This window comes from Microchirus variegatus (assembly GCF_963457635.1).
Source record: "Microchirus variegatus genome assembly, chromosome: 21".
NCBI lineage: Eukaryota > Metazoa > Chordata > Actinopteri > Pleuronectiformes > Soleidae > Microchirus > Microchirus variegatus.
In genome coordinates, this window is record NC_139822.1 from 19,516,021 (window position 1) to 19,542,448 (window position 26,428).

A 26,428-nucleotide genomic window follows, 5' to 3' on the forward strand; every position below is an offset into this window, starting at 1 on the left:
CGCCTCGCCGTTGCCCTCCTTCCCCGCCTTCTCACCCTGGAAGACTTTGGCCTTCGCGGCGTCGACTTTGCCGCCCGTCGCCTTGAACTCGCTCTGCGGCTTTTGGTTGTCGGCGCGCGAGTTGCTCTGCAACTCTTTGATATTCCCCCGCAGAACGGTGATCGTCTCCGTTTTGATGCGAACCTGCTCCAGCAGCTCTCGCACCGCTCGCTTCAGGTAAGCGATCTCCTTCTTGTTGTTCTGGAAAACCATGTTTTTCTCGGCGAGATCGTGGTACAGCTTGGACAACTTGCTATTGTCTGCGTGCAAAATTTCCAGCACTCGCGCCTGTTCTTCGATTTTGCCTTGCAGGACGAGGTTCTTGTCGAGGAACCTGGCGGTGCCGGCCTTCTCCTTCTGGAGGACTTTCTCCATCTTTAGAAAGTCTTGCTTGAGTTCCTTCATCGTATCGTCGTTGTCCTTGATCGCATCTTTCAAATCGCAATTCTCCTCTCGGAGGTTGGTCACCTCGTTTTCCGCCTTCTCCTTCAGGTCCAGGTAGGATCTCTTCATTTTGGACGCCTTGGTGCTCCACGTGTCCACATCTTGTTTCAGTGCGGCGATCAAACATTTGAGCTTCTCGATCTCTGCGACCTTGTGCTGCTCGCGCAGGACGGCGAGGTCGCGCGGCACACTTTTGTTTTGCTCCATGTCTTACGAAGCGTTTCTCTCCAGTGCTAACAAGCGATCGTATCTCCGAGTCTCTTCGTGGACGCCTCCCGATTCTGCTATGATTATGAAACGATTCACCGCCGGAGATGAAAGGACGAAACATAAAAGATGACATCCGTCACTCGCACGGGACGAGAAGACCTGGAAGATGCAAGCTAGGTTTATGGGCGACGACAAAAACGACGTCATCCACCCGTGTCGGACCGGGCGCGTTGGCTCCAGAAAGGTGTTGTACGAGCATTTGTACGACTTCTCTTAAATCCACAGAAGGAGATGGCTACCAAGTTACAAAAAGACGATAGTTTTTGCCGTAGGACGTGGAAATAAAAGAGGGATGGCTTTGTGAAGGGCAAAACACGAGCCCATGGTGGTGACCCAAGGGGAAAAGACCTCCCCGTGATTCTGGTAGAGCTGGGATGGTTGTGTCGAGCCGGGCACGCAAGCTCCAAAAAAGGTGTCGCGGCGCTAGGGCGCACACGCCTCGGAATTTCCGAGCAGGTAAAAGAGGGATGATGGCTTTGTGAAGGGCACAAGACGAGCCTGTGATGGTGAAAAGCCTTCCGGGTGATTCTGGTAGAGCTGGGATGGCTGTCCCAAAACATGAAACACCGAGATCCATCCATCTTCTACCGCTTATCCGAGGTCGGGTCGCGGGGTTAGTAGCTTGAGCAGAGAAGCCCGGACTTCCCTCTCCCCAGCGACTTCGTCCAGCTCTTCCGGGGGGAATCCCGAGGCGTTCCCAGGCCAACCGAGAGAGTCTCTCTAGCAATTTTGAGACCAATGAGCAATATGCGGAAATTTCAATTTCACCACCTGCCGTTGCAGCTTATACTGCAACGAAAAACGTGCCGAGCGCGAACGCCTCCACGCATGCTAGTAGGTCATAAACAAGGCCTAAAGGATAAGAAAGAAGGGCGTTATGAGAGGATACGATCTCTGTGTTGATGATGACCTCCAGGCCGTTGGGGTGGAAAACCCCGCTGATGTTCATGTTGAACTTGTCAAACTTGTGGACGGCCCGCGACGCCCGCACGTCCCACAGCACCCCGTCGTTGAGCACCAGGTCGTCGGTGGGGCTGAAGGTGGCGCAGTTCCTCTTGTAGTTGTTGGCCAGGGCGGCGTCGTTGAGGGTCAGCGTCTTCTGGCCCGTGTGGATGTCGTAGATCTGCAGCAACAGTCGCGAGAGAGAGAGAGAGCGAGACGTTAAGCTAGCGGCCCGGCAGGCGGACAAGTGGAAAAGGGGCAGAGGGCGTGGTTTGCTGTGACCTACGTGAGCGACCTGGTCCTTGGTGCCGATGACCCGGTCCTGAGAGAGTTTACTGAACTCCACATAGTGATCGTCGACGAAGGAGTTTCTGGGAGTGGAAACACAACCTTAGAGCGACATCCGACCAACAAGCATACATTTACAATCACACGTGTGTGTGTGTGTGTGTGTGTGTGTGTGTGTGTGTGTGTGTTACTTCATGCCAAAGACACCGTCGAAACTCCACAGCGTGGACAACGGGACGCTCCAAGAACCAGAGGTGAGCAGCAGTTTTCCATCCTGAGGGAAACGCAACACACACGTGATTAGACACAGTAGGACTGGGAACCTTTTTTTATTGTTATTCACAAACTTTCAAGGATTTCAAGGACCCATGAGAAAAATTTTCAAGGGCTTGGATTTTTTTTTTAATTTACAAACTTTCAAGGATTTCAAAGACCCGTGGGAATAACTTCCGAGGGCTTTTTTTTTCAAATTTAAAAAACTTCAAGGATTTCAAGGACTCATGAGAAAAATTTTCAAGGGCTTTCTTGTATGTTTTTTTTTTTTTCAAATATACAAACTTTCAAGGATTTCAAGGACCCATGAGAAAAACTTTCAAGGGCTTTGTTGTATGTGTTTTTTTGTTTTTTTTCAAATATACAAACTATCAAGGATTTCAAGGACCCATGAGCAAAAACTTTCAAGGCTTGGATTTTTTTTTTATTTACAAACTTTCAAGAATTTCAAGGACCCATTAAAAAAATGTTCAAGGGCCTCATTTTGTTTTTTCATATTACAAACTTTCAAGGATTTCAAGGACTATGAGAAAAACTTTCAAGGGCCTTGTTTTGTTTTTTCATATTACAAATTTTCAAGGATTTCAAGGACCCATGAGAAAAACTTTGAAGGGCTTTCTTGTATGTGTTTTTTTTTTTTTTCAAATATACAAACTTTCAAGGATTTCAAGGACCTACGAGAAAAATTTTCATGGGCTTGGATTTTTTTCAAATTTACAAACTTTCAAGGATTTCAAGGAACTATGAGAAAAATGTTCAAGGGCTTGGGTTTTCCGTTTTTAATTTCCAAACTTTCAAGGATTTCAAGGGCTTTGTTTCGTTTTTTCAAATTTACAAACCTTCAAGGATTTCAAGGACCTATGAGAAACATTTTCAGGGGCTTGATTTTTTTTTTTTTTTAATTTACAAACTTTCAAGGATTTCAAGGACCCATGAGAAAACTCAGTCACAGTTTGGTAAGGCAACTTATCATTTCAATGAAAGTCAATGAAATGTCCTCTGAAGTCATGGAAACCAGACTGTGTGTGTGTGTGCTTGTGCGTGTGCGTACCCTGGAGGGTTCCAGGTGAGTGATGGGCGATGTGTGGCAGGTGTAGCTCGCCTCCTCCTCTCCGGAGAAGATGTTGTAGAACTTGAGGCGACCGGTGCAGGTTCCCAGCATCAGGAAACGCTCGCGGGCCGAGAAGGCGCAGCACGTGAAGCCGCTCTCGTCTCCACTGCCCTCGTGGAAGACCGACATCGGGCGGAACCTTCACAGGGAACAAAGACAAAAGTAACGCCAGGAGTCTGGAAATGTCACGTGTTACTCTGCCAACACGTCTGGACCTCTGAACACTGTAAACTGTCCAACCAGGGTTGCAACACCTTGGTTGGCATCAAATTCAAGGACTTTCCAGGTCCAATTTCTTCAAATTGAAGGACTAGAATGTGCCGTCACAGCTTAAGACAGGAGGACAACTTGTCAGAGCTCGTCTTCGTCCATGGGGGTTTGGGTTCTGGACAAGTGATTGTCCTCAAGATCTTGGACTAAAGTCAGTCTTTGTCTTTGGTTAGAGACAGATCATTCAAGGATTTCAAGGACCCAAGAGAACTATTTTAATGGGCTTGGATTTTATTTGTTTTGTCTTAATTTACAAACTTTCAAGGATTTCAAGGACCCAGAAGAAAAACTTTCAAGGGCTTTGCTTTTTATAATTTACAATCTTTCAAGGATTTCAAGGACCCGTGAGAAAATTTTTAAAGGGCTTTAAATTAAATTTTATTTTTCTTATTTAGAAACTTTCAAGGATTTCAAGGACGTATGAGAAAAAATTTCAAGGGCTTTGTTTTGTTTTTTCAAATTTATAAATTTTCCCATGAGAAAGGGCTTGGATTTATTTTATTCTTACAAACGTTCAAGGAATTCAAGGACCCAAAAGGAAAACTTTCAAGGGCTTGGATTTTTTTTTTAATTTACAAACTTTCAAGGATTTCAAGGATCTATGAGAAAAACTTCCAAGGGCTTGAATTTCTTTTATTTACAAACTTTCAAGGATTTTAAGGACCTATGAGAAAAACTTTCAAGGGCTTGGATTTCCTAAAAAAATGTTTCAATGTATAAACTTTCAAGGATTTCAAGAACCTATGAGAAAAACTTTCAAGGGCTTTGTTTTGTTTTTCCTGCGTAGGCCTCGTCTACGTACATCAAGCAGCGCAGGGAATTAAACAGTAGGTGGCGTCGTCACAAACAAGAGAGACTAAATATCACACAAAATCCAGCACTTTCAATGACCCACGTCGATTTAGGAGGATTTTCAGCAACAGTCGAGGGCCTTGAATTTTGAACCCTTGCCTATAAAAAGACACAAGCGGTGACAAAACAGCGTCTCTCTCCGTTACCTGCTAAATATCAGATGGCGGTCCAAACACCCCCGGTCCACCCCTCTGTATTTGGGGTGCAGGACCCTGCTGCCCAGGCGCGCGGTGAAGTTGGGCGGCGCCTGGCGCCTCTGTTTGGGCTCGGGGCATCGGTGCGGCGTGAAGAGAGAGAACGGCGGGCAGGTGGTGACGGGGTTGGGGCAGCGAGCGTGTTGCTCCCTCAGGTACTCTGTGATGATGCTGTCGAGGGTCGGCGGCGAAGGCAGGTGGCGCTCTAGCTGCTTCTTCATGGCCGGAGTCTGGCCACGAACAGGAAGGTGGATATGGGAAAATGATATGGATGTTTTAGATGTGGACATAGAGCGGCGCACACAGGCTGTTTTCTATCGACTCTTTTGGGATGTTTGAGTGACAATTTTCTAAATATCTCCCGTTTAAGACAAAACGGCACAAATTTATGCGAGGAAACTATCGTTATACTTCACATTATGAATATATACTTGACTTTACGGTCATTTATGACGAGCACAAAAACTGTTGAATTGTTGAAACTTAGCATGGAGGTCAGATCTAGTGAAAATGCGGTACTGGCATCGTTCCCGGACCCGTGCTTTGCTCAAGGGCAGAAACAGAGGCACAAATTCCACCAAAAAAAGTCAACCGTAACGATGGCTTCAACGCAACAGGAAGTCGGCCATTTTGAAATTTGGCGACATGCACCCTGCGTAAATGAGCAAACTCGTCTGAGCGTGTTTGTCGTACCGACATGGAAAAAAAACTAGCCAATTTGTACTGGAAACATCAAAAGGAATCAAAGGTTGTTTAATGGTTGGCGAATTTCGATCTTTACCGCGAAACAGGAAGTGCCCGCCCTATGACTTCGGCACACATCGAGTTGCACCGAATTTCTCGAAACTTGGTGGAAAGATGTTATCGACCAAGACGGACAAAAAAGTCGACTGTAACCATGGCCTCAACTCAACAGGAAGTCGGCCATTTTGGCGATATGCACCCTGCGTAAATGAGCGAACTCGTCCGGGCGAGTTTGTCCTACCGACATGAAAAAACGTGCCAAATTTGTACTAGAAACATCAAAGGTGAAACGCTATCGAAAGGTTTTGCGGATTCAAAACGGCGCGGCCGCGGCAACCCTCTGCGTTTTGGCGAATTTCTACCACTCGCCAAGAAACAGGAAGTGCCCTATAACTTCGGCACACATCGAGTCGCACCAAATTTCCCGAAACTTGGTGGGAAGATGTTATCGACCAAGACGGACAAATAAGTCGACCGTAACCATGGCCTCAACTCAACAGGAAGTCGGCCATTTTGAATTTAAATACGATGGACGATTACCTTTTGTGGACGTTTTAAAGTCTGACTGAAGCTTCGCTCAACTTCGAGTGTTTGTCTTAATGATTACACCAAGTTGTGGGATTTTTCAGCTTCTTAAAAATATTTCCTCGTTTCTTTGCTCCATCAAACAAAGAAACCTTTCAAACTGGCTAGCTCTGGTTTGTGCATAAAACCGCGACATTTGAGAAGGAGATTTTCGGACATGTCGTGGATATTTCCCGTCCTGTGACGGAGGATTGAAACTCGTGTCACTGACCTGTATGAAAGCACCGTGGTCAGACTTCTGCCTCAGAGCGCGAAGCTTCTTCCCCGAGTTCCAATTGGCCACGGGACGTTCCCGCGAGAATAAGATCCGTCCGACCGGATGCGAGGCCTGACCGTGAGGAGGAGGAGGAGGAGGAGTCGGAGTCGGGAGGGCAGAGGTGGACGAAGAGGAGCATGAGGCGTGAGGGGTGACGAGGCCACGAGAGGAGGGAGGAGGAGGTGGTGGAGATGTGGTGGACACCGGAGAAGATCCCACATGGCTAGCAGCACGGGCTGCGATCCCGCCGGCGAGCCGACATGTCCTGTGAATCACCGAGGAGGAGGAGGAGGTGGGAGGAGGAGGAGGAGGAGGGGTGACGCAGGAGGAGTTTGGACAGAGGAGGGCGGCGGACAAATGCGCCTCCTTGACCAGCGTGCTCGCCGTTTCCGCGAGACCTTTGGCCACCAGGTGGTTCCTGATCAGCACCAGCAGCTCCCGCTCGGAGAAGGTGATGCGGGACTGGGCGACCACGTTGGCCCTCTGCAGGCGAGCCAGCGACACGTCGGTGCCCATGAGCAGCGGCTTCCCCGACACGCGCTCCGTCATCTCCACGGCGTAGCGGCAGAAACGGACGTGCTCGCTGCGTTTGTCCTGCAGCACGGGCTCCTTCATCAGCTGAGGAAGAGGAACGTGGTGATGATGATGATGATGAGGAGGGTGGGACACATTTGAACCAGCGTTTCCGCTGCTGATCCAGCACAACTCGACTCGACTTGGCTCGACTCTACTCTACTCTACGATATCGTTTTTTCCTTTACGATTACGATACTTCTTTTGTTTTGGGTGTAAATGTTTCTTCAGGCCAAATGGATCATTTCCTGAATTTTGAAAATTCATTAAAATTATTCCTTAAGAGGTTTTCAAATATTTTCAACGGATCCTTGATCAGAGCGATACCGACTATTATGATGGTAAATTTCAAGTCATTCCGAGATACTTTTTGTTTTCGAGAAGAAACTCAGCTCACTGTCAAAGTGCATCTGGGCAAATTAATAATTTCCTTAATTTCAAAAATTCATTAAAATTATTCCTTAAGAGGTTTGCAAATATTTTCAACAGATCCTTGTTCAGAGCGATGCCGACTATTATGATGGTAAATTTCAAGTCATTCCGAGATACTTTTTGTTTTTTTGAAGAAACTCAGCTCACTGTCAAAGTGCATCAGGGCAAATGGGTCATTTCCTGATTTTCAAAAATTCATTAAAATTATTCCTTAAGAGGTTTGCAAATATTTTCAATGGATCCTTGTTCAGGGCGATGCCGACTATTATGATGGTAAATTTCAAGTCATTCCGAGATACTTTTTGTTTTTTTGAAGAAAGTCAGCTCACTGTCAAAGTGCATCAGGGCAAATGGGTCATTTCCTGATTTTCAAAAATTCATTAAAATTATTCCTTAAGAGGTTTGCAAATATTTTCAACAGATCCTTGTTCAGGGCGATGCCGACTATTATGATGGTAAATTTCAAGTCATTCCGAGATACTTTTTGTTTTTTTGAAGAAACTCAGCTCACTGTCAAAGTGCATCAGGGCAAATGGGTCATTTCCTGATTTTCAAAAATTCATTAAAATTATTCCTTAAAAGTTTTGCAAATATTTTCAACAGATCCTTGTTCAGGGCGATGCCGACTATTATGATGGTAAATTTCAAGTCATTCCGAGATACTTTTTGTTTTTTTGAAGAAACTCAGCTCACTGTCAAAGTGCATCAGGGCAGATGGATCATTTCCTGATTTTCAAAAAAAATCATTAAAATTATTCCTTAAGAGGTTTGCAAATACTTTCAACAGATCCTTGTTCAGGGCGATGCCGACTATTATGATGGTAAATTTCAAGTCATTCCGAGATACTTTTTGTTTTTTTGAAGAAACTCAGCTCACTGTCAAAGTGCATCAGGGCAGATGGATCATTTCCTGATTTTCAAAAAATCATTAAAATTATTCCTTAAGAGGTTTGCAAATATTTTCAATGGATCCTTGTTCAGGGCGATGCCGACTATTATGATGGTAAATTTCAAGTCATTCCGAGATACTTTTTGTTTTTTTGAAGAAACTCAGCTCACTGTCAAAGTGCATCAGGGCAAATGGGTCATTTCCTGATTTTCAAAAATTCATTAAAATTATTCCTTAAAAGTTTTGCAAATATTTTCAACAGATCCTTGTTCAGGGCGATGCCGACTATTATGATGGTAAATTTCAAGTCATTCCGAGATACTTTTTGTTTTTTTGAAGAAACTCAGCTCACTGTCAAAGTGCATCAGGGCAAATGGGTCATTTCCTGATTTTCAAAAATTCATTAAAATTATTCCTTAAGAGGTTTGCAAATATTTTCAACAGATCCTTGTTCAGGGCGATGCCGACTATTATGATGGTAAATTTCAAGTCATTCCGAGATACTTTTTGTTTTTGAGAAGAAAGTCAGCTCACTGTCAAAGTGCATCAGGGCAGATGGATCATTTCCTGATTTTCAAAAATTCATTAAAATTATTCCTTAAAAGTTTTGCAAATATTTTCAACAGATCCTTGTTCAGGGCGATGCCGACTATTATGATGGTAAATTTCAAGTCATTCCGAGATACTTTTTGTTTTTTTGAAGAAAGTCAGCTCACTGTCAAAGTGCATCAGGGCAAATGGGTCATTTCCTGATTTTCAAAAATTCATTAAAATTATTCCTTAAGAGGTTTGCAAATATTTTCAACAGATCCTTGTTCAGGGCGATGCCGACTATTATGATGGTAAATTTCAAGTCATTCCGAGATACTTTTTGTTTTTTTGAAGAAACTCAGCTCACTGTCAAAGTGCATCAGGGCAAATGGGTCATTTCCTGATTTTCAAAAATTCATTAAAATTATTCCTTAAAAGTTTTGCAAATATTTTCAACAGATCCTTGTTCAGGGCGATGCCGACTATTATGATGGTAAATTTCAAGTCATTCCGAGATACTTTTTGTTTTTTTGAAGAAACTCAGCTCACTGTCAAAGTGCATCAGGGCAGATGGATCATTTCCTGATTTTCAAAAAATCATTAAAATTATTCCTTAAGAGGTTTGCAAATATTTTCAATGGATCCTTGTTCAGGGCGATGCCGACTATTATGATGGTAAATTTCAAGTCATTCCGAGAAACTTTTTGTTTTCGAGAAGAAAGTCAGCTCACTGTCAAAGTGCATCAGGGCAAATGGGCCATTTCCTGATTTTCAAAAATTCATTAAAATTATTCCTTAAACGTTTTGCAAATATTTTCAACAGATCCTTGTTCAGAGCGATGCCGACTATTATGATGGTAAATTTCAAGTCATTCCGAGAAACTTTTTGTTTTTTTGAAGAAACTCAGCTCACTGTCAAAGTGCATCAGGGCAAATGGGTCATTTCCTGATTTTCAAAAATTAATTAAAATTATTCCTTAAAAGTTTTGCAAATATTTTCAACAGATCCTTGTTCAGGGCGATGCCGACTATTATGATGGTAAATTTCAAGTCATTCCGAGAAACTTTTTGTTTTTTTGAAGAAACTCAGCTCACTGTCAAAGTGCATCAGGGCAAATGGGTCATTTCCTGATTTTCAAAAATTCATTAAAATTATTCCTTAAAAGTTTTGCAAATATTTTCAACAGATCCTTGTTCAGGGCGATGCCGACTATTATGATGGTAAATTTCAAGTCATTCCGAGATACTTTTTGTTTTTTTGAAGAAAGTCAGCTCACTGTCAAAGTGCATCAGGGCAAATGGGTCATTTCCTGATTTTCAAAAATTCATTAAAATTATTCCTTAAGAGGTTTGCAAATATTTTCAACAGATCCTTGTTCAGGGCGATGCCGACTATTATGATGGTAAATTTCAAGTCATTCCGAGATACTTTTTGTTTTTTTGAAGAAACTCAGCTCACTGTCAAAGTGCATCAGGGCAGATGGATCATTTCCTGATTTTCAAAAAAAATCATTAAAATTATTCCTTAAGAGGTTTGCAAATACTTTCAATGGATCCTTGTTCAGGGCGATGCCGACTATTATGATGGTAAATTTCAAGTCATTCCGAGATACTTTTTGTTTTTTTGAAGAAACTCAGCTCACTGTCAAAGTGCATCAGGGCAGATGGATCATTTCCTGATTTTCAAAAAATCATTAAAATTATTCCTTAAGAGGTTTGCAAATATTTTCAATGGATCCTTGTTCAGGGCGATGCCGACTATTATGATGGTAAATTTCAAGTCATTCCGAGAAACTTTTTGTTTTCGAGAAGAAAGTCAGCTCACTGTCAAAGTGCATCAGGGCAAATGGGCCATTTCCTGATTTTCAAAAATTCATTAAAATTATTCCTTAAGAGGTTTGCAAATATTTTCAATGGATCCTTGTTCAGGGCGATGCCGACTATTATGATGGTAAATTTCAAGTCATTCCGAGATACTTTTTGTTTTTTTGAAGAAACTCAGCTCACTGTCAAAGTGCATCAGGGCAGATGGATCATTTCCTGATTTTCAAAAAATCATTAAAATTATTCCTTAAGAGGTTTGCAAATATTTTCAATGGATCCTTGTTCAGGGCGATGCCGACTATTATGATGGTAAATTTCAAGTCATTCCGAGAAACTTTTTGTTTTCGAGAAGAAAGTCAGCTCACTGTCAAAGTGCATCAGGGCAAATGGGCCATTTCCTGATTTTCAAAAATTCATTAAAATTATTCCTTAAACGTTTTGCAAATATTTTCAACAGATCCTTGTTCAGAGCGATGCCGACTATTATGATGGTAAATTTCAAGTCATTCCGAGAAACTTTTTGTTTTTTTGAAGAAACTCAGCTCACTGTCAAAGTGCATCAGGGCAAATGGGTCATTTCCTGATTTTCAAAAATTCATTAAAATTATTCCTTAAGAGGTTTGCAAATATTTTCAACAGATCCTTGTTCAGGGCGATGCCGACTATTATGATGGTAAATTTCAAGTCATTCCGAGATACTTTTTGTTTTTTTGAAGAAACTCAGCTCACTGTCAAAGTGCATCAGGGCAGATGGATCATTTCCTGATTTTCAAAAAAAATCATTAAAATTATTCCTTAAGAGGTTTGCAAATACTTTCAATGGATCCTTGTTCAGGGCGATGCCGACTATTATGATGGTAAATTTCAAGTCATTCCGAGATACTTTTTGTTTTTTTGAAGAAACTCAGCTCACTGTCAAAGTGCATCAGGGCAGATGGATCATTTCCTGATTTTCAAAAAATCATTAAAATTATTCCTTAAGAGGTTTGCAAATATTTTCAATGGATCCTTGTTCAGGGCGATGCCGACTATTATGATGGTAAATTTCAAGTCATTCCGAGAAACTTTTTGTTTTCGAGAAGAAAGTCAGCTCACTGTCAAAGTGCATCAGGGCAAATGGGCCATTTCCTGATTTTCAAAAATTCATTAAAATTATTCCTTAAGAGGTTTGCAAATATTTTCAATGGATCCTTGTTCAGGGCGATGCCGACTATTATGATGGTAAATTTCAAGTCATTCCGAGATACTTTTTGTTTTTTTGAAGAAACTCAGCTCACTGTCAAAGTGCATCAGGGCAGATGGATCATTTCCTGATTTTCAAAAAATCATTAAAATTATTCCTTAAGAGGTTTGCAAATATTTTCAATGGATCCTTGTTCAGGGCGATGCCGACTATTATGATGGTAAATTTCAAGTCATTCCGAGAAACTTTTTGTTTTCGAGAAGAAAGTCAGCTCACTGTCAAAGTGCATCAGGGCAAATGGGCCATTTCCTGATTTTCAAAAATTCATTAAAATTATTCCTTAAACGTTTTGCAAATATTTTCAACAGATCCTTGTTCAGAGCGATGCCGACTATTATGATGGTAAATTTCAAGTCATTCCGAGAAACTTTTTGTTTTTTTGAAGAAACTCAGCTCACTGTCAAAGTGCATCAGGGCAAATGGGTCATTTCCTGATTTTCAAAAAAAATCATTAAAATTATTCCTTAAAAGTTTTGCAAATACTTTCAATGGATCCTTGTTCAGGGCGATGCCGACTATTATGATGGTAAATTTCAAGTCATTCCGAGATACTTTTTGTTTTTTTGAAGAAAGTCAGCTCACTGTCAAAGTGCATCAGGGCAGATGGATCATTTCCTGATTTTCAAAAAATCATTAAAATTATTCCTTAAGAGGTTTGCAAATATTTCAGCTTCGATTCTTGTGTCTCATGACTCTTCAGTGACAACACTCTCTGACCAATCAGAGGCCTGCAACTATCACTGATGGAAAAGCGAGTAGAGCCGAGTTGTGCTGGAACTGTGTAGTGGAAAAGCGCCCTTGCAGTACTGTTACTGTACAATATAAAGGGTATAAAACAATATTATGGTTCTCGCCTGTTGGATTTGGCCGCTGGTGAAGAGCGGCAGTTTGCTGATGATTTGTCTGATTGCAGAGCAGCGGGAGAGTCCGACCAGGGCCTTGCAGGACAGAGCCCGGATCAGGTCTGCGTCTGTGATGGGCGCCTTCACCGACAGCAGAGACAGAAGCACCTACACACACACACACACACACACACACACGTGAAGGATATGGAACTTTGGTTGACGAAGGGATGGTTGGAAAAATAAATATTAACAAACCCCCCCCCCCCACAAACGACGCTCACCTTGATACCGTTGTTGTTCTGCACCAGCTGCCACATGTGGGCCAGCACCCGGTTGTGAGGCTGCTGCAGGTAGACGGACGGCCTGAGGGGGGCGTCGGCGAACGCACCCGCCGTGGTCAAGCTCTGGTCTGGAGCGCACACGCAGTTTGTGATCACCTGAGAGGGTCGAAGGGTCAAAGGTCAGGACGAGAGGTGTCTGGGTATCGCTGCAGATTTCCTGAATCGAATCAGTCGTAACTCTGAGCCGACAAACGCCCACCCTCCTCCGCCCAGGACCTCCATATAAGGAGTTCTTAAGGACAACTATTCCTACGGCAGTTTACCCAGGGTGCACCTGCGAGCACTCAGGGTCAAAGGTTACTTCAGCTTACCTGCAGCGCGGACTTTTGTATCTCTGCGTCGTTGACGAACACCTCCCCCTCGGCGACGCCCAGAACGATGCTCATACCTGCAGAAGAAACACGTCCAGGGCAGAAAGATCAGAAACTTTGAATGTTTTCAGGTTAGTTATACATAAACATATATATATATGTATAAACATATACATATACATACACATATGTATATACATACACTTCATATGTATATACATACACACCATATGTATATACATACACACATATGTATATACATACACACACATGTATATACATACACACACATGTATATACATACACACACATGTATATACATACACACACATGTATATACATACACACACATATGTATATACATACACATACATATATATATACATACACATCCATATATATATACATACACATCCATATATATATATGTATATATATATATATATATATATATCATACATAAATATATACAAATAAATATATATATTTCTCGCAAGCCAGAAAGCTCATGAGATGAATGGATGGATGCTAGTTAGCTAGCTAACTCACAAGATGGATGGATGCTAGGGAGCTAGGTCATGAGATAGATGGATGCTAGGTAGCATGGAATTTTAAGAAGATTTTGGAATTTTACGTAGATTTTGGAACTTTACGTAGATTTTGGAATTCTTAGTAAATTTTGGAAAAATAAGAATTATCAGTAGATTTTGGGCTTATAAATAGATTTTCGAACTTTACGTAGATTTTGGAATTTTAAGTTGATTTTTGAATTCTATAGATTTTGGGATTATACGTAGATTTTGGAACTTTACGTACATTTTGGGATTATAAATAGATTTTTGAACTTTACGTACATTTTGGAATTATAAGAATTATAAGTAGAATTTTATGTAGATTTTGGGATTATAAATAGATTTTGGAACTTTACGTACATTTTGGGATTATAAACAGATGTTTTTTTGTTTTTTTAAATAAAATAAATAAATAAAAATAATAATAAAAACATTTTTAATAGATTTTTTAACTTTATGTAGATTTTGGGATTATAAATAGATTTTTTAACTTTAAGTAGATTTTGGAATTATATCAATTAGAAGTTGATTTTGGAACTTTATGTAGATTTGGGAATATTAGTAGATTTTGGGATTATAAATACATTTTGGGATTATTAGTAGATTTTGGAACTTTACATAGATTTGGAACAAGCACGTTTAAGCCCTTTATCCACAGTTCAAGCACATTCAAAACCTTGAAAAAGGATTTCAAGCACCCATACAAAACCCTGGTGAGTACAAAATGAAGAAGTTGTACTGACCCACGGTGGAAACGGGCGACCCCGCGTCATCCACAACTTCCACGGTGTCCGCCAGCACCATCTGGATTTTAGGGACCACCGTCAGGATCGCCAGGACGTCCAAGGCGTAACGCACAGTGTCGCTCCTGCACGGAACCCAGGGACATTAAGTTAAAACAAAACAAAAACAATAAAAAACAGGACATCCGTCGCACACAGAGGACACGGAGCAGCTTTACCTGCCGTAGTAATTCCTCCAGTCACAGGCTGTAGAAATGAGCTGCAGCATTAAAGGGACACAGGACAACTTGAAGAAAACCTCCACGGGTTCCCAGTGAAGATGCGGCGGTCCACACTCGATCAGGAACTCCATCATCTCGATCACCTGCTCCCTGGTGTACGAGTAAGCCTGGAAAAAGATTCTAAAACTCAGCAGAGGAAGCTAATGTTTAAGTTTAAGTAAAATACTCACACTGACACACTAAACATATGATGACCTCAGACCTTATAAAACGGCTGCTGAGGAAGTGCAGAGCCTTTGTCTGCCGCCGTGTGCAGAGACTGCTTCACCTGTTCAACCTTCACTCCCAGGTGAGCCTCGAAATACCTTCACAAAGACAAACATGGACTGATATTATATATATATCTATATATACATATAGATATATACATATATATGTATGTATATAGATAGATTCTAGCTCACAAGCTAACTAGCACGCCAGATAAATAGATTCTAGCTCACAAGCTAACTAGATAGATAGATAGATAGATAGATAGATAGATAGATAGATAGATAGATAGATAGATAGATAGATAGATAGATAGATAGATAGATAGATAGATAGATAGATAGAGTTTAGCTCACAAGCTAACCAGCAAGCTTGATAGATTCTAGCTCAAAAGCTAACTAGCATGATAGATAGATAGATTCTAGCTCACAAGCTAACTAGCACAATAGATAGATAGATCGATAGATCGATAGATCGATAGATAGATTCTAGCTAACTAGCAAGAGAGATAGATTCTCGCTCACAGCTAGATAGATAGATAGATATATAGATAGATTATAGCTCACAAGCACGATAGATAGATAAATTCTAGCTCACAAGCTAACTAGCACGATAGATAGATTCTAGCTCACAAGCTAACCAGCAAGCTTGATAGATTCTAACTCAAAAGCTAACTAGCATGATAGATAGATAGATTCTAGCTCACAAGCTAACTAGCACAATAGATAGATAGATAGATAGATAGATAGATAGATAGATAGATAGATAGATAGATAGATAGATAGATAGATAGATAGATTCTAGCTAACTAGCAAGAGAGATAGATTCTCGCTCACATCTAGATAGATAGATAGATAGATAGATAGATAGATTATAGCTCACAAGCACGATAGATAGATTCTAGCTCACAAGCTAACCAGCAAGCTAGATAGATATATTATAGTTCACAAGCTAACTAGCACGATAGATAGATAGATAGATAGATAGATAGATAGATAGATAGATAGATAGATAGATAGATAGATAGATAGATAGATAGATAGATAGATAGATAGATAGATAAACACTAGCTCACAAGCTAACCAGCAAGCTAGATAGATAGATTCTAGCTCACAAGCTAACTAGCACGACAGATAGACAGATTCAAGCTCAAAAGCTAACTAGCATGATAGATAGATAGATAGATAGATAGATAGATAGATAGATAGATAGATAGATAGATAGATAGATAGATAGATAGATAGATAGATAGATAGATAGAAGTAACTCTTATTAACACACACCTGCGCAGGGCCATGCAGGTGTGTTTGGCCGCCTGTCGGTCAGCAAACACCTGGTCGTCGCTCATGACGGCCTCGTCCTCCATGTTGAGGATCTCCAGCGTGCTGATCTACAGAGACAGACGGAGGGTTTACACGCTTTAAACAAACAAACAAACAAACAAACAAACAAACACACGTCCATGACACAGTGACGCCACACCGACCAGGTTGACGAGTCTGCGCAGGCCGTCCTGTTGGTCGAAGAGCTGCAGCACGGCTCTGAAGGAGAAGGAGATGGAGAAGAACATGGTGGCGTGGCAAACACCGGAGGTGTGCGACGACTCCAGCAGCCACAGAGCGTAGGAAACCATCTGTGACAGCACGTCGTCAGGGAGCATACACACCTGCAAACACAACATCAACACAACAATTAATGTCACCTTTTTCTTCTGTTTGGTCTTCTGTGAGTTTTCACAAATTGGAAACTTTCCATGGGAACGAGTGGGAAATTTGTCAGAATGTTCAGTTTAATTTTGTTGTGAAATAATATAATTTAAAATATAACATTTTGATGCAAATACAGTTACAATGATATTCCATAGCACACACACGACTTACTGCAGGGTTACTGAGGCCACGCCCCCTACATGCACTGTCACATGATGATAGAGCGATAGATTCTAGCTCACACGCTAACTAGCATGATAGATAGATTCTAGCTCATAAGCTTACTAGCGAGATAGATAGATACTAGCTCAAAAGCTAACTAGCACGTTAGATAGATAGATCGATAGATACTACCTCACAAGCTAACGAGCAAGCTAGATGAATAAATAGATTCTAGCTCACAAGCTAACTAGAACGATAGCCAGACATATAGATTCTAGCTCACAAGCTTACTAGCAAGCTAGATAAATAGATTCTAGCTCACGAGCATGATTGATAGATAGATACTAGCTCACAAACTAACTAGCAAGCTAGATAGATAGATTCTCGCTCACAAGCTAGATAGATAGATAGATAGATAGATAGATAGATAGATAGATAGATAGATAGATAGATAGATACTAGCTCACAAGCTAACTAGCAAGCTAGATAGATAGATTCTCGCTCACAAGCTAACTAGCAAGCTAGCAAGCTAGATAGATAGATTCTCGCTAACAAGCTAACTAGCAAGCTAAGCACGATAGATAGATAGATAGATAGATAGATAGATAGATAGATAGATAGATAGATAGATAGATAGATAGATAGATAGATAGATAGATAGATTCTAGCTCACAAGCTAACTAGCACGATAGATAAATAGATTCTAGCTCAAAAGCTAACTAGCATGATTGATAGATAGATAGATAGATAGATAGATAGATAGATAGATAGATAGATAGATAGATAGATAGATAGATAGATAGATAGATAGATAGATAGATAGACTCACTCTCTCCATGGCGTCTTGGTTGTAGGCCAGATAGTACAGACAGAGGGAGACTCCGGTCGACGCCATCGAAGGCCTCGGGATCTCCAGAAGCTTCTGAACGCCTCCATGAGCGATGAACTCGGCCGCAAACTTCTTGTGGAGGATCAGCGAGGCTAGATACTGAGGACAGGAAGAAGAAAACAACGTAGCATTCAGTGGTTTTATTACAATCCTCGGAACAATAATGGTTGGGTCGCAGGTTCACTTAAGTCTTCACCTGGAGAGCATCGAAGATCAGCTGCACGTTCCTGGTCTGCGTGAGGTCGATGTAGTTCATCAGCAGTGAGCGCGTGTCCAGCTGCATGAAGATGGCCAGCAACTGAAACAGGACAGAGGTCAGAGGTCAGAGTGATTAGTCACATGAAAAACTCACCTGAGGATTTTTCCATCACACAGTTTATCAGTATCAGTCCTTTTCTACAGTGTAATCAGTGCATTTGGAACTTTACATAGATTTTAGAATTATAAGTAGATTTGGGAATTATTAGAAGAATTTGGGAAATTTAATATTTTAAATTATAAGTAGAATTTTGAAAATTGAAGTAGATTTTGGAAATTGAAGTAGAATTTTGTAAATTATAAGTAGATTTGGGAATTATTAGTAGAATTTGAGAAATTTAATATTTTAAATTATAAGTAGATTTTTGGACATTGAAGTAGAATTTTGAAAAAGTAAGTAGATTTTGAAAATTGAAGTAGAATTTTGGAACTTTAAGTAGATTTTGGAATTATAGATTTTGAAATTATAAGTAGACTTTGGAAAGTAGAATTTTGAAATTATAAGTAGATTTGGGAATTATTAGTAGAATTTTAAAAATGTATGTAGATTTTGGAAATTTAAGTAGAATTTTGAGAATTTAAGTAGATTTTGGAATTATAATGATAATTTTGGAAATTTAAGTAGATTTTGGAATTTTTTGAAATACCTATTGGTGTTGTTTGGTTTGTGTGTCTCACCTATTGGTGTTGTCTGGTTTGTGTGTCTCACCTATTGGTATCGTTTGGTTTGTGTGTCTTACCTCTTGGTGTTGTTTGGTTTGTGTGTCTCACCTCTTGGTATCGTTTGGTTTGTGTGTCTCACCTCTTGGTATTGTTTGGTTTGTGTGTCTCACCTCTTGGTTTTCTCTCGTTTGTGTGTCTCACCTATTGGTGTTGTTTGGTTTGTGTGTCTCACCTCTTGGTGTTGTTTGGTTTGTGTGTCTCACCTCTTGTTATTCTCTCGTTTGTGTGTCTCACCTCTTGGTTTTCTCTCGTTTGTGTGTCTCACCTATTGGTGTTGTTTGGTTTGTGTGTCTCACCTCTTGTTATTCTCTCGTTTGTGTGTCTCACCTCTTGGTTTTCTCTCGTTTGTGTGTCTCACCTATTGGTGTTGTTTGGTTTGTGTGTCTCACCTCTTGTTATTCTCTCGTTTGTGTGTCTCACCTCTTGTTATTCTCTCGTTTGTGTGTCTCACCTCTTGGTTTTCTCTCGTTTGTGTGTCTCACCTATTGGTGTTGTTTGGTTTGTGTGTCTCACCTCTTGTTATTCTCTCGTTTGTGTGTCTCACCTCTTGGTTTTCTCTCGTTTGTGTGTCTCACCTATTGGTGTTGTTTGGTTTGTGTGTCTCACCTCTTGTTATTCTCTCGTTTGTGTGTCTCACCTCTTGTTATTCTCTCGTTTGTGTGTCTCACCTCTTGTTATTCTCTCGTTTGTGTGTCTCACCTCTTGTTATTCTCTCGTTTGTGTGTCTCACCTCTTGGTATTCTCCCAGCGGCGTCAGATATTGCAGGATTAGCCTCTGCTCCATGGCCGGGCTGAGCGGTGACAGGCAGTAATCAGAGCCAATCACCATCGAGCTCATCTCCGACCAGGAAGTGCTGCCGATTGGCTGATCGGTGCCGTTGCTCTTCTCCGTCTCCTCCTCCTCCTCCTCCTCCTCCTCCTCCTCTGCCCTGTGAGAGGAGGAGGAGGAGGTGAAGTTGAGCTTCTGCTTGGCCTTCCTCCCGTTCTCCTTCACCGTCCGTCTCCTCCCTCCTCCTCGCTTCACATCCAGGTCTTGGTTTGCTTGGTCCACAGAGTCAGGTGAAGGTTTGGCTCCGTTTGCCTCTCTGTCCTCCATCAAGTCCTCCTGGTTCTCCTGGTTCTCCTGATCCTCCTCGTCCTCCTCCGCCTGGTCTTGCAGGTCCGTTGAGATGTTTGAGGTCTGTGTGTTTTCCACCTGAGAGTCCTGAGGTAGATTCTGGTGCGTCTCAGTGAGACAGCGATTCTTAGCGTCCTCTAACTGCAGCTCATGCAGACGCCGGATCATGATCGGAACCTGAGGGCAACGAGAGACGACGTTAGAACCAGGAGTTCATCGTAAACTGCTCTGATACACGTTCATATACACATTCTTAATATTATCAGCTGATGCTGGTGAAAGTTAAGGGCTTTTTCTGCAAGTTAAGGGATTATTGTAGGGTTAAGGGCCTTCTGTGAAAGTTAGGGACATTTTATGAACATGAGGACTTTTTGTGAACGTTAAGGACATTCTGTGAAAGTTAAAGGCTTTTAGTGAAAGTTAAGGGATTTTTGTGAATGTTAAGGACATTCTTTGAAAGTAAAGGGCTTTTTGTTAAAGTTAAGGACATTCTGTGAAAGTTAAGGGCTTTCTGTGAAAGTTAAGGACATTCTGTGAACGTTAAGGACATTCTGTTAAAGTTAAGGACATTCTGTGAAAGTTGAGGGCTTTTTGTTAAAGTTAAGGACATTCTGTGAAAGTTAAGACATTTTTGTGAAAGTTAAGGACATTGTGAAAGTTGAGGGATTTCTGTGAAAGTTAAGGAAATGATGTGAAAGTTAAGGGCTTTTTGTTAAAGTTAAGGACTTCCTGTGAAAGTTAAGGGCTTTTTGTTAAAGTTAAGGACTTCCTGTGAAAGTTAAGGGCATTTTGTGAAAGTTAAGGGCTTTTGTCTGGTGCTCATGTTCTGTAAATCCGTAAAATAGTTAGATTTAGGTTAAGGGTTAAGATAAGGCGTGTGTGTGTGTGTCTCTCACCAGTTGGGAGTTCTCCTGTTTGTAGCTTGCTGCCACCTCCTGGTTGCTCATGGCTCTGGCCAGAAGTCCTGTAGCGTAGACGCACAGCGGTCGTTCGGCTTCACGGGCGAAGCTGTAGAGTTTCTCCACCACGCCCTCCTGACACACAGACACAGACACAGACACACAGACACACACACACACACACACACTTTCTGTTTTATCCTCTAAACATCCACAGTTCTTCTTCATCACTCTCAGTTGTTGTTTTTCTACCTTCTCTTTGAAGATGACTATCGTCTCCAGACCCGGCATGATGTCCAGAAGAAGACGACAGGCGGCCATTTTGACGCTCAGCTCTCTGCTGTTCATGATGTACGTGTCCAACAGCTGAAAACAACAACATCATCTTTATTTACACCCACAAACACTGTTGAAGACAGTGTTTGTGGTTCTGCTTCTGAATGAGCGATGTCTCCTGTTATGATTTTCCTTTCACCACAACCCGTCTAGGCAGATGAAGCACATTTCTGTTCAAAGGGAGAACAGAATTTTCCCTGTGCTGACACCTCGTGTTTCTGGGAAGGTTAAGGGCATTCTGGGAAAGTTAAGGACACTCTGGGAAGGTTAAGGACATTTTGTGAAAGTTAAGGATATTCTGGGAAAGTTAAGGGCATTTTGAGGACATTTTGAGAAAGTTAAGGACATTCTGGGAAAGTTAAGGAAATTCTGGGAAAGTTAAGGACATTTTGTGAAAGTTAAGGACAATTTGTGAAAGTTAAGGACATTTTGTGAAAAGGGCATTTTGTGAAAGTTAAGGACATTTTGTGAAAGTTAAGGACAATTTGTGAAAGTTAAGGACATTTTGTTAAAGTTAAGGACATTTTGTGAAAGTTAAGGACATTCTGGGAAAGTTAAGGAAATTCTGGGAAAGTTAGGACATTCTGGGAAAGATAAGGACAATTTGTGAAAGTTAAGGATATTCTGGGAAAGTTAAGGGCATTTTGAGGACATTTTGAGAAAGTTAAGGACATTCTGGGAAAGTTAAGGAAATTCTGGGAAAGTTAAGGACAATTTGTGAAAGTTAAGGACATTTTGTGAAAAGGGCATTTTGTGAAAGTTAAGGACATTTTGTTAAAGTTAAGGACAATTTGTGAAAGTTAAGGACATTTTGTGAAAAGGGCATTTTGTGAAAGTTAAGGACATTTTGTTAAAGTTAAGGACATTTTGTGAAAGTTAAGGACATTCTGGGAAAGTTAAGGAAATTCTGGGAAAGTTAGGACATTCTGGGAAAGTTAAGGACAATTTGTGAAAGTTAAGGATATTCTGGGAAAGTTAAGGGCATTTTGAGGACATTTTGAGAAAGTTAAGGACATTCTGGGAAAGTTAAGGAAATTCTGGGAAAGTTAAGGACATTTTGTGAAAGTTAAGGACAATTTGTGAAAGTTAAGGACATTTTGTGAAAAGGGCATTTTGTGAAAGTTAAGGACATTTTGTGAAAGTTAAGGACAATTTGTGAAAGTTAAGGACATTTTGTTAAAGTTAAGGACATTTTGTGAAAGTTAAGGACATTCTGGGAAAGTTAAGGAAATTCTGGGAAAGTTAGGACATTCTGGGAAAGATAAGGACAATTTGTGAAAGTTAAGGATATTCTGGGAAAGTTAAGGGCATTTTGAGGACATTTTGAGAAAGTTAAGGACATTCTGGGAAAGTTAAGGAAATTCTGGGAAAGTTAAGGACAATTTGTGAAAGTTAAGGACATTTTGTGAAAAGGGCATTTTGTGAAAGTTAAGGACATTTTGTTAAAGTTAAGGACAATTTGTGAAAGTTAAGGACATTTTGTGAAAAGGGCATTTTGTGAAAGTTAAGGACATTTTGTTAAAGTTAAGGACATTTTGTGAAAGTTAAGGACATTCTGGGAAAGTTAAGGAAATTCTGGGAAAGTTAGGACATTCTGGGAAAGTTAAGGACAATTTGTGAAAGTTAAGGATATTCTGGGAAAGTTAAGGGCATTTTGAGGACATTTTGAGAAAGTTAAGGACATTCTGGGAAAGTTAAGGAAATTCTGGGAAAGTTAGGACATTCTGGGAAAGTTAAGGACATTTTGTGAAAGTTAAGGACAATTTGTGAAAGTTAAGGACATTTTGTTAAAGTCAAGTTGATGATTTTCCTTTCACCACAACCCGTCTGGGCAGATGAAGCACATTTGTTCCTCATGTAGAATAAAAACGAGTTCTTACGGCATCAGTGAAGTCATTGTTCATGAAGATGGCGTTCAGGAGTTTTCCCAGCATGCCCTCTGGGTCCGATCGACCTGCAGCGACACGACGACACAAAGAGAATCTCAAACAACCATCACTGACGCGGACGCGAGTGTCAGTCGGTAGAAATGCGACAGGTAAATCTCTTTATGTCGTTATGTGTTTTCAGAAGGTTCTGCTTCACGGTTCAAAATCGAAAAAGGCTAAAAAAGAAAAGTGTGAAAACCTGGATGACGGTCGTCAAACGGATCGGGATCTGCTTTGTGACTTTCTGCCGTTTCCCTTTCAATCAGCTCAGAGATTCTGCAGGGAAATAAAAACAGGACAGGAAGAGTCGTGTTGTTATCGGGAAACGTACGACATCACCACGTCACGACAACAACAACAACAACAACAACAACAACGACGACACTGACCTCGTGAGGACGGACACCAGCGTCTCCGTGGCGCCTCGCCGCGCCTCTTTCCACTCGTCCAACAGCTTGGTCAGATCAGCTTTGGTATCCACGGCAACCGTCGCAGCCGACGAATTGGCGGCGGCGGCGGCCGTTGTCTCTTCTCCCGGTGAAGACATCACTGAAAATAATCGACATTCGACCAAACAATTGATCATTTACAAAAAAAAAAACAACGCACGACGCGTTTCCATGACGACCGACCGGAAAAAAGACGCGCGTTCACCCCGATCGTTAAAACGAGTCTCTAAAGTTAACGCTAACCTTTAAAAACAGACGCACACATACGCAGTAACACAGGTACGCTGGTTATTTGTTAGCGCTGCTCTTTTCCTTTAATAAACAGACCGCTCCAGTTCCACTGTAGGCTAACGCTAACTGCGCTAAAAGGAGCTAACGGAGCTAACTGGTAAACGGTGCCTGGACTCCGGTGTCGCGGCATGTAAACATGACGTCACGCCCGTATTTTTCCGGTCAGTCGTCATGGGAACTCGTCGCGCGTTAACCTATTGCACAGCACTATTATTTGTTAACACAAATCACCGCAATTGCGATGCGTGATAATATCGTACATTGTCCCACTCTTAGCGGAGGCATCAGAGACAGTGTCGGGACGAGACAAAGAGGTCGAAACGTCCCCGTCATAATGATTATTCATTACCGCAAATTATTGCAATTGTTTATCGCGATACGCGGTAATATCGTACATTGTCCCATTTCGAGTTGAGACATCGGAGACGGCGTGAAGACGAAAGTAGGGACAATTATTACAAATTTTGGTTCTTAGAAACTTGATAAATCTTGACTTTGACTTAAATCGTGACTTATTTATTTTTTCCACTGCGATATGTGGAAATATCGTACATTGCGACATGGGAGACGGTGTCTGCTATTTGCCATCATTTGTTTTTTTGTTGTTTTTTTTTTTTAAACGGCATTGTGCGATTATTACCTATAAACACAAATCATTGCGATTTCGTTATCGCGATACGCGGTAATATCGTACATTGTCCCATTTCGAGCTAAGACATCGGCGACGGGGTGAAGACGAAATTAGGCACAATTATTACAAATTTTTGTTCTAATAACCGTGGTAAATCTTGACTTTTTTACTTAAATCGTGACTTATTTAATTTTTTCCACTGCGATATGCGGAAATATCGTACATTGCGACATCGGAGTCGGTGTCTGCCATTTGCCATCTTTTTTTAAAAAACGGCATTGTGCGATTATTAGATATAAACACAAATCATTGCGATTCCGTTATCGCGATACGCGGTGATATCGTACATTGAACCATTTCGAGTTGAGACATCGGAGACGGTGTGAAGATGAAAGTCGGGACAATTATTAGAAATTATGAACGCATTGTTGTTCTTAGAACCGTGATAAATCGTAACTTTTTGACTTCGAAACGTGATTTATTTCCACCGCGATATGCGGCAATATCGTACATTGCCACATCGGAGACAGTGCCTGATATTTGCCATCGTTTATAAAAAAAATGGGATTGTGCGATTATTACCTATAAACACAAATCATTGCGATTCCGTTATCGCGATATGCGGCAATATCGTACATTGCGACATCGGAGACAGTGTCTGCTATTTTCCATCGTTAAAAAAAAAAAAAAAAAAACAGGATTGGGCAATTATTACTTAAAAACACAATCATTGCATTTCGTTTATCGCGATACACAATAATATCGTACATTGTCCCATTTCGAGTTGAGACATCGGAGACAGTGTGAAGACGAAAGTCGGGACAATTATTACAAATTATTGTTTTTAGAACCTTGATGTGATGGGTTAGGGTTATATATATACATATCACGGTGATTTATTTCCACCGCGATATGCGGCAATATCGTACATTGCCACATCGGAGACAGTGTTTGATATTTGCCATCGTTTAGAAAAAAAAACGGAATTGTGCGATTATTACCTATAAACACAAATCATTACGATTCCGTTATCGCGATACGCGGTGATATCGTACATCGTACATATCGTAACTCTAACCCAGTTGGTGTCAAGACAGCTGTGTCTCGCGGACACATGAGTGTTCGAGTGTGTGTGTGTGTGTTTGTGTTTGAGCTAACGCGGTAAAAAAGAAGACAGCTAGCACAACTTCGCTAAAACCACGTAGCTAGTTCATATATCGTGTGTGTGTGTGTGTGTTGAGGTGAAGGACAGCACACCGTTGACACCACACCGTCGCCTCATGTCACAGCTTTAGCTTCTTCTTCTTCTTCTTCTTCTTCTTCTTCTCTCGTTTGTAATAAAACGCTAACTCACCTGCGCGCGAACTCCTTCCGCGTCGCGTGCGAAAACAAATCGTAGATTCCGGGATTCAGGTCAAACGTCTTCTTCTAAAAAAAAAAAGAAAAGAAGAAGAAGAAAAAGTTTCACGTTTATTTTTCAAACTTCTCCCGGCAGCTGCACGCTGCGTCACCGAGCAGCGGGCACCGATAGATGACGTCACGGGGCGAACGGCATCATGGGACTTGTGGTTCAAAATGGCGACGGGGGGGGGGGGGGGGGGGGCGATGCCGCCAGGACAGTTCATCACTTCTTCACATGAAATACGCAAATAAAATCTGGAAATATTCAATATGAAAACTTACATACGATATAAACATGTGTTTGTTCGTGTGTTTATGTTTAAACAATAGTAATATTTTTATGTAATACATACTTTTTAGTGTATGTTTTGAGGATTATGACACTGTTATTATGACTTAGCATGTCATTGTTATGACTTAGCTCACTATTATGACTTAGCAGCTCACTGTTATCATTTAGCATCTCACCATTATGACTTAGTGGCTCACTATTGACTTAGTAGCTCACTATTATGACTTAGCTTATCACTGTTTTGACGACATCTCACTGTTATGACTTAGCGGCTCACCGT

The 26,428-nt window shown here is 41.1% G+C and overlaps 1 protein-coding gene across 1 annotated transcript in view; it reads right to left on the reverse strand.

The window, feature by feature from the left end:
• LOC310942681 (DDB1- and CUL4-associated factor 1-like) overlaps positions 1-23,631 on the reverse strand; it is a gene marked incomplete at its 5' end in the record, with an annotated part of 33,608 nt that extends 9,977 nt beyond the window's left edge. The window contains 23 exons of the mRNA XM_083908097.1: positions 1,643-1,876; positions 1,982-2,066; positions 2,175-2,257; positions 3,308-3,506; positions 4,636-4,913; positions 6,224-6,886; positions 12,615-12,770; positions 12,887-13,042; positions 13,258-13,334; positions 14,573-14,697; positions 14,791-14,960; positions 15,056-15,158; positions 16,347-16,453; positions 16,550-16,729; positions 17,764-17,922; positions 18,020-18,121; positions 19,535-19,822; positions 19,952-20,098; positions 20,818-20,955; positions 21,073-21,186; positions 23,037-23,110; positions 23,284-23,360; positions 23,474-23,631. Of these exons, the coding sequence (XP_083764223.1) occupies positions 1,643-1,876; positions 1,982-2,066; positions 2,175-2,257; positions 3,308-3,506; positions 4,636-4,913; positions 6,224-6,886; positions 12,615-12,770; positions 12,887-13,042; positions 13,258-13,334; positions 14,573-14,697; positions 14,791-14,960; positions 15,056-15,158; positions 16,347-16,453; positions 16,550-16,729; positions 17,764-17,922; positions 18,020-18,121; positions 19,535-19,822; positions 19,952-20,098; positions 20,818-20,955; positions 21,073-21,186; positions 23,037-23,110; positions 23,284-23,360; positions 23,474-23,631 (3,873 nt within the window). The remainder of the gene's footprint in view (positions 1-1,642; positions 1,877-1,981; positions 2,067-2,174; positions 2,258-3,307; positions 3,507-4,635; positions 4,914-6,223; positions 6,887-12,614; positions 12,771-12,886; positions 13,043-13,257; positions 13,335-14,572; positions 14,698-14,790; positions 14,961-15,055; positions 15,159-16,346; positions 16,454-16,549; positions 16,730-17,763; positions 17,923-18,019; positions 18,122-19,534; positions 19,823-19,951; positions 20,099-20,817; positions 20,956-21,072; positions 21,187-23,036; positions 23,111-23,283; positions 23,361-23,473) is intronic.
• Between the last annotated feature and the right edge of the window lie 2,797 nt (positions 23,632-26,428).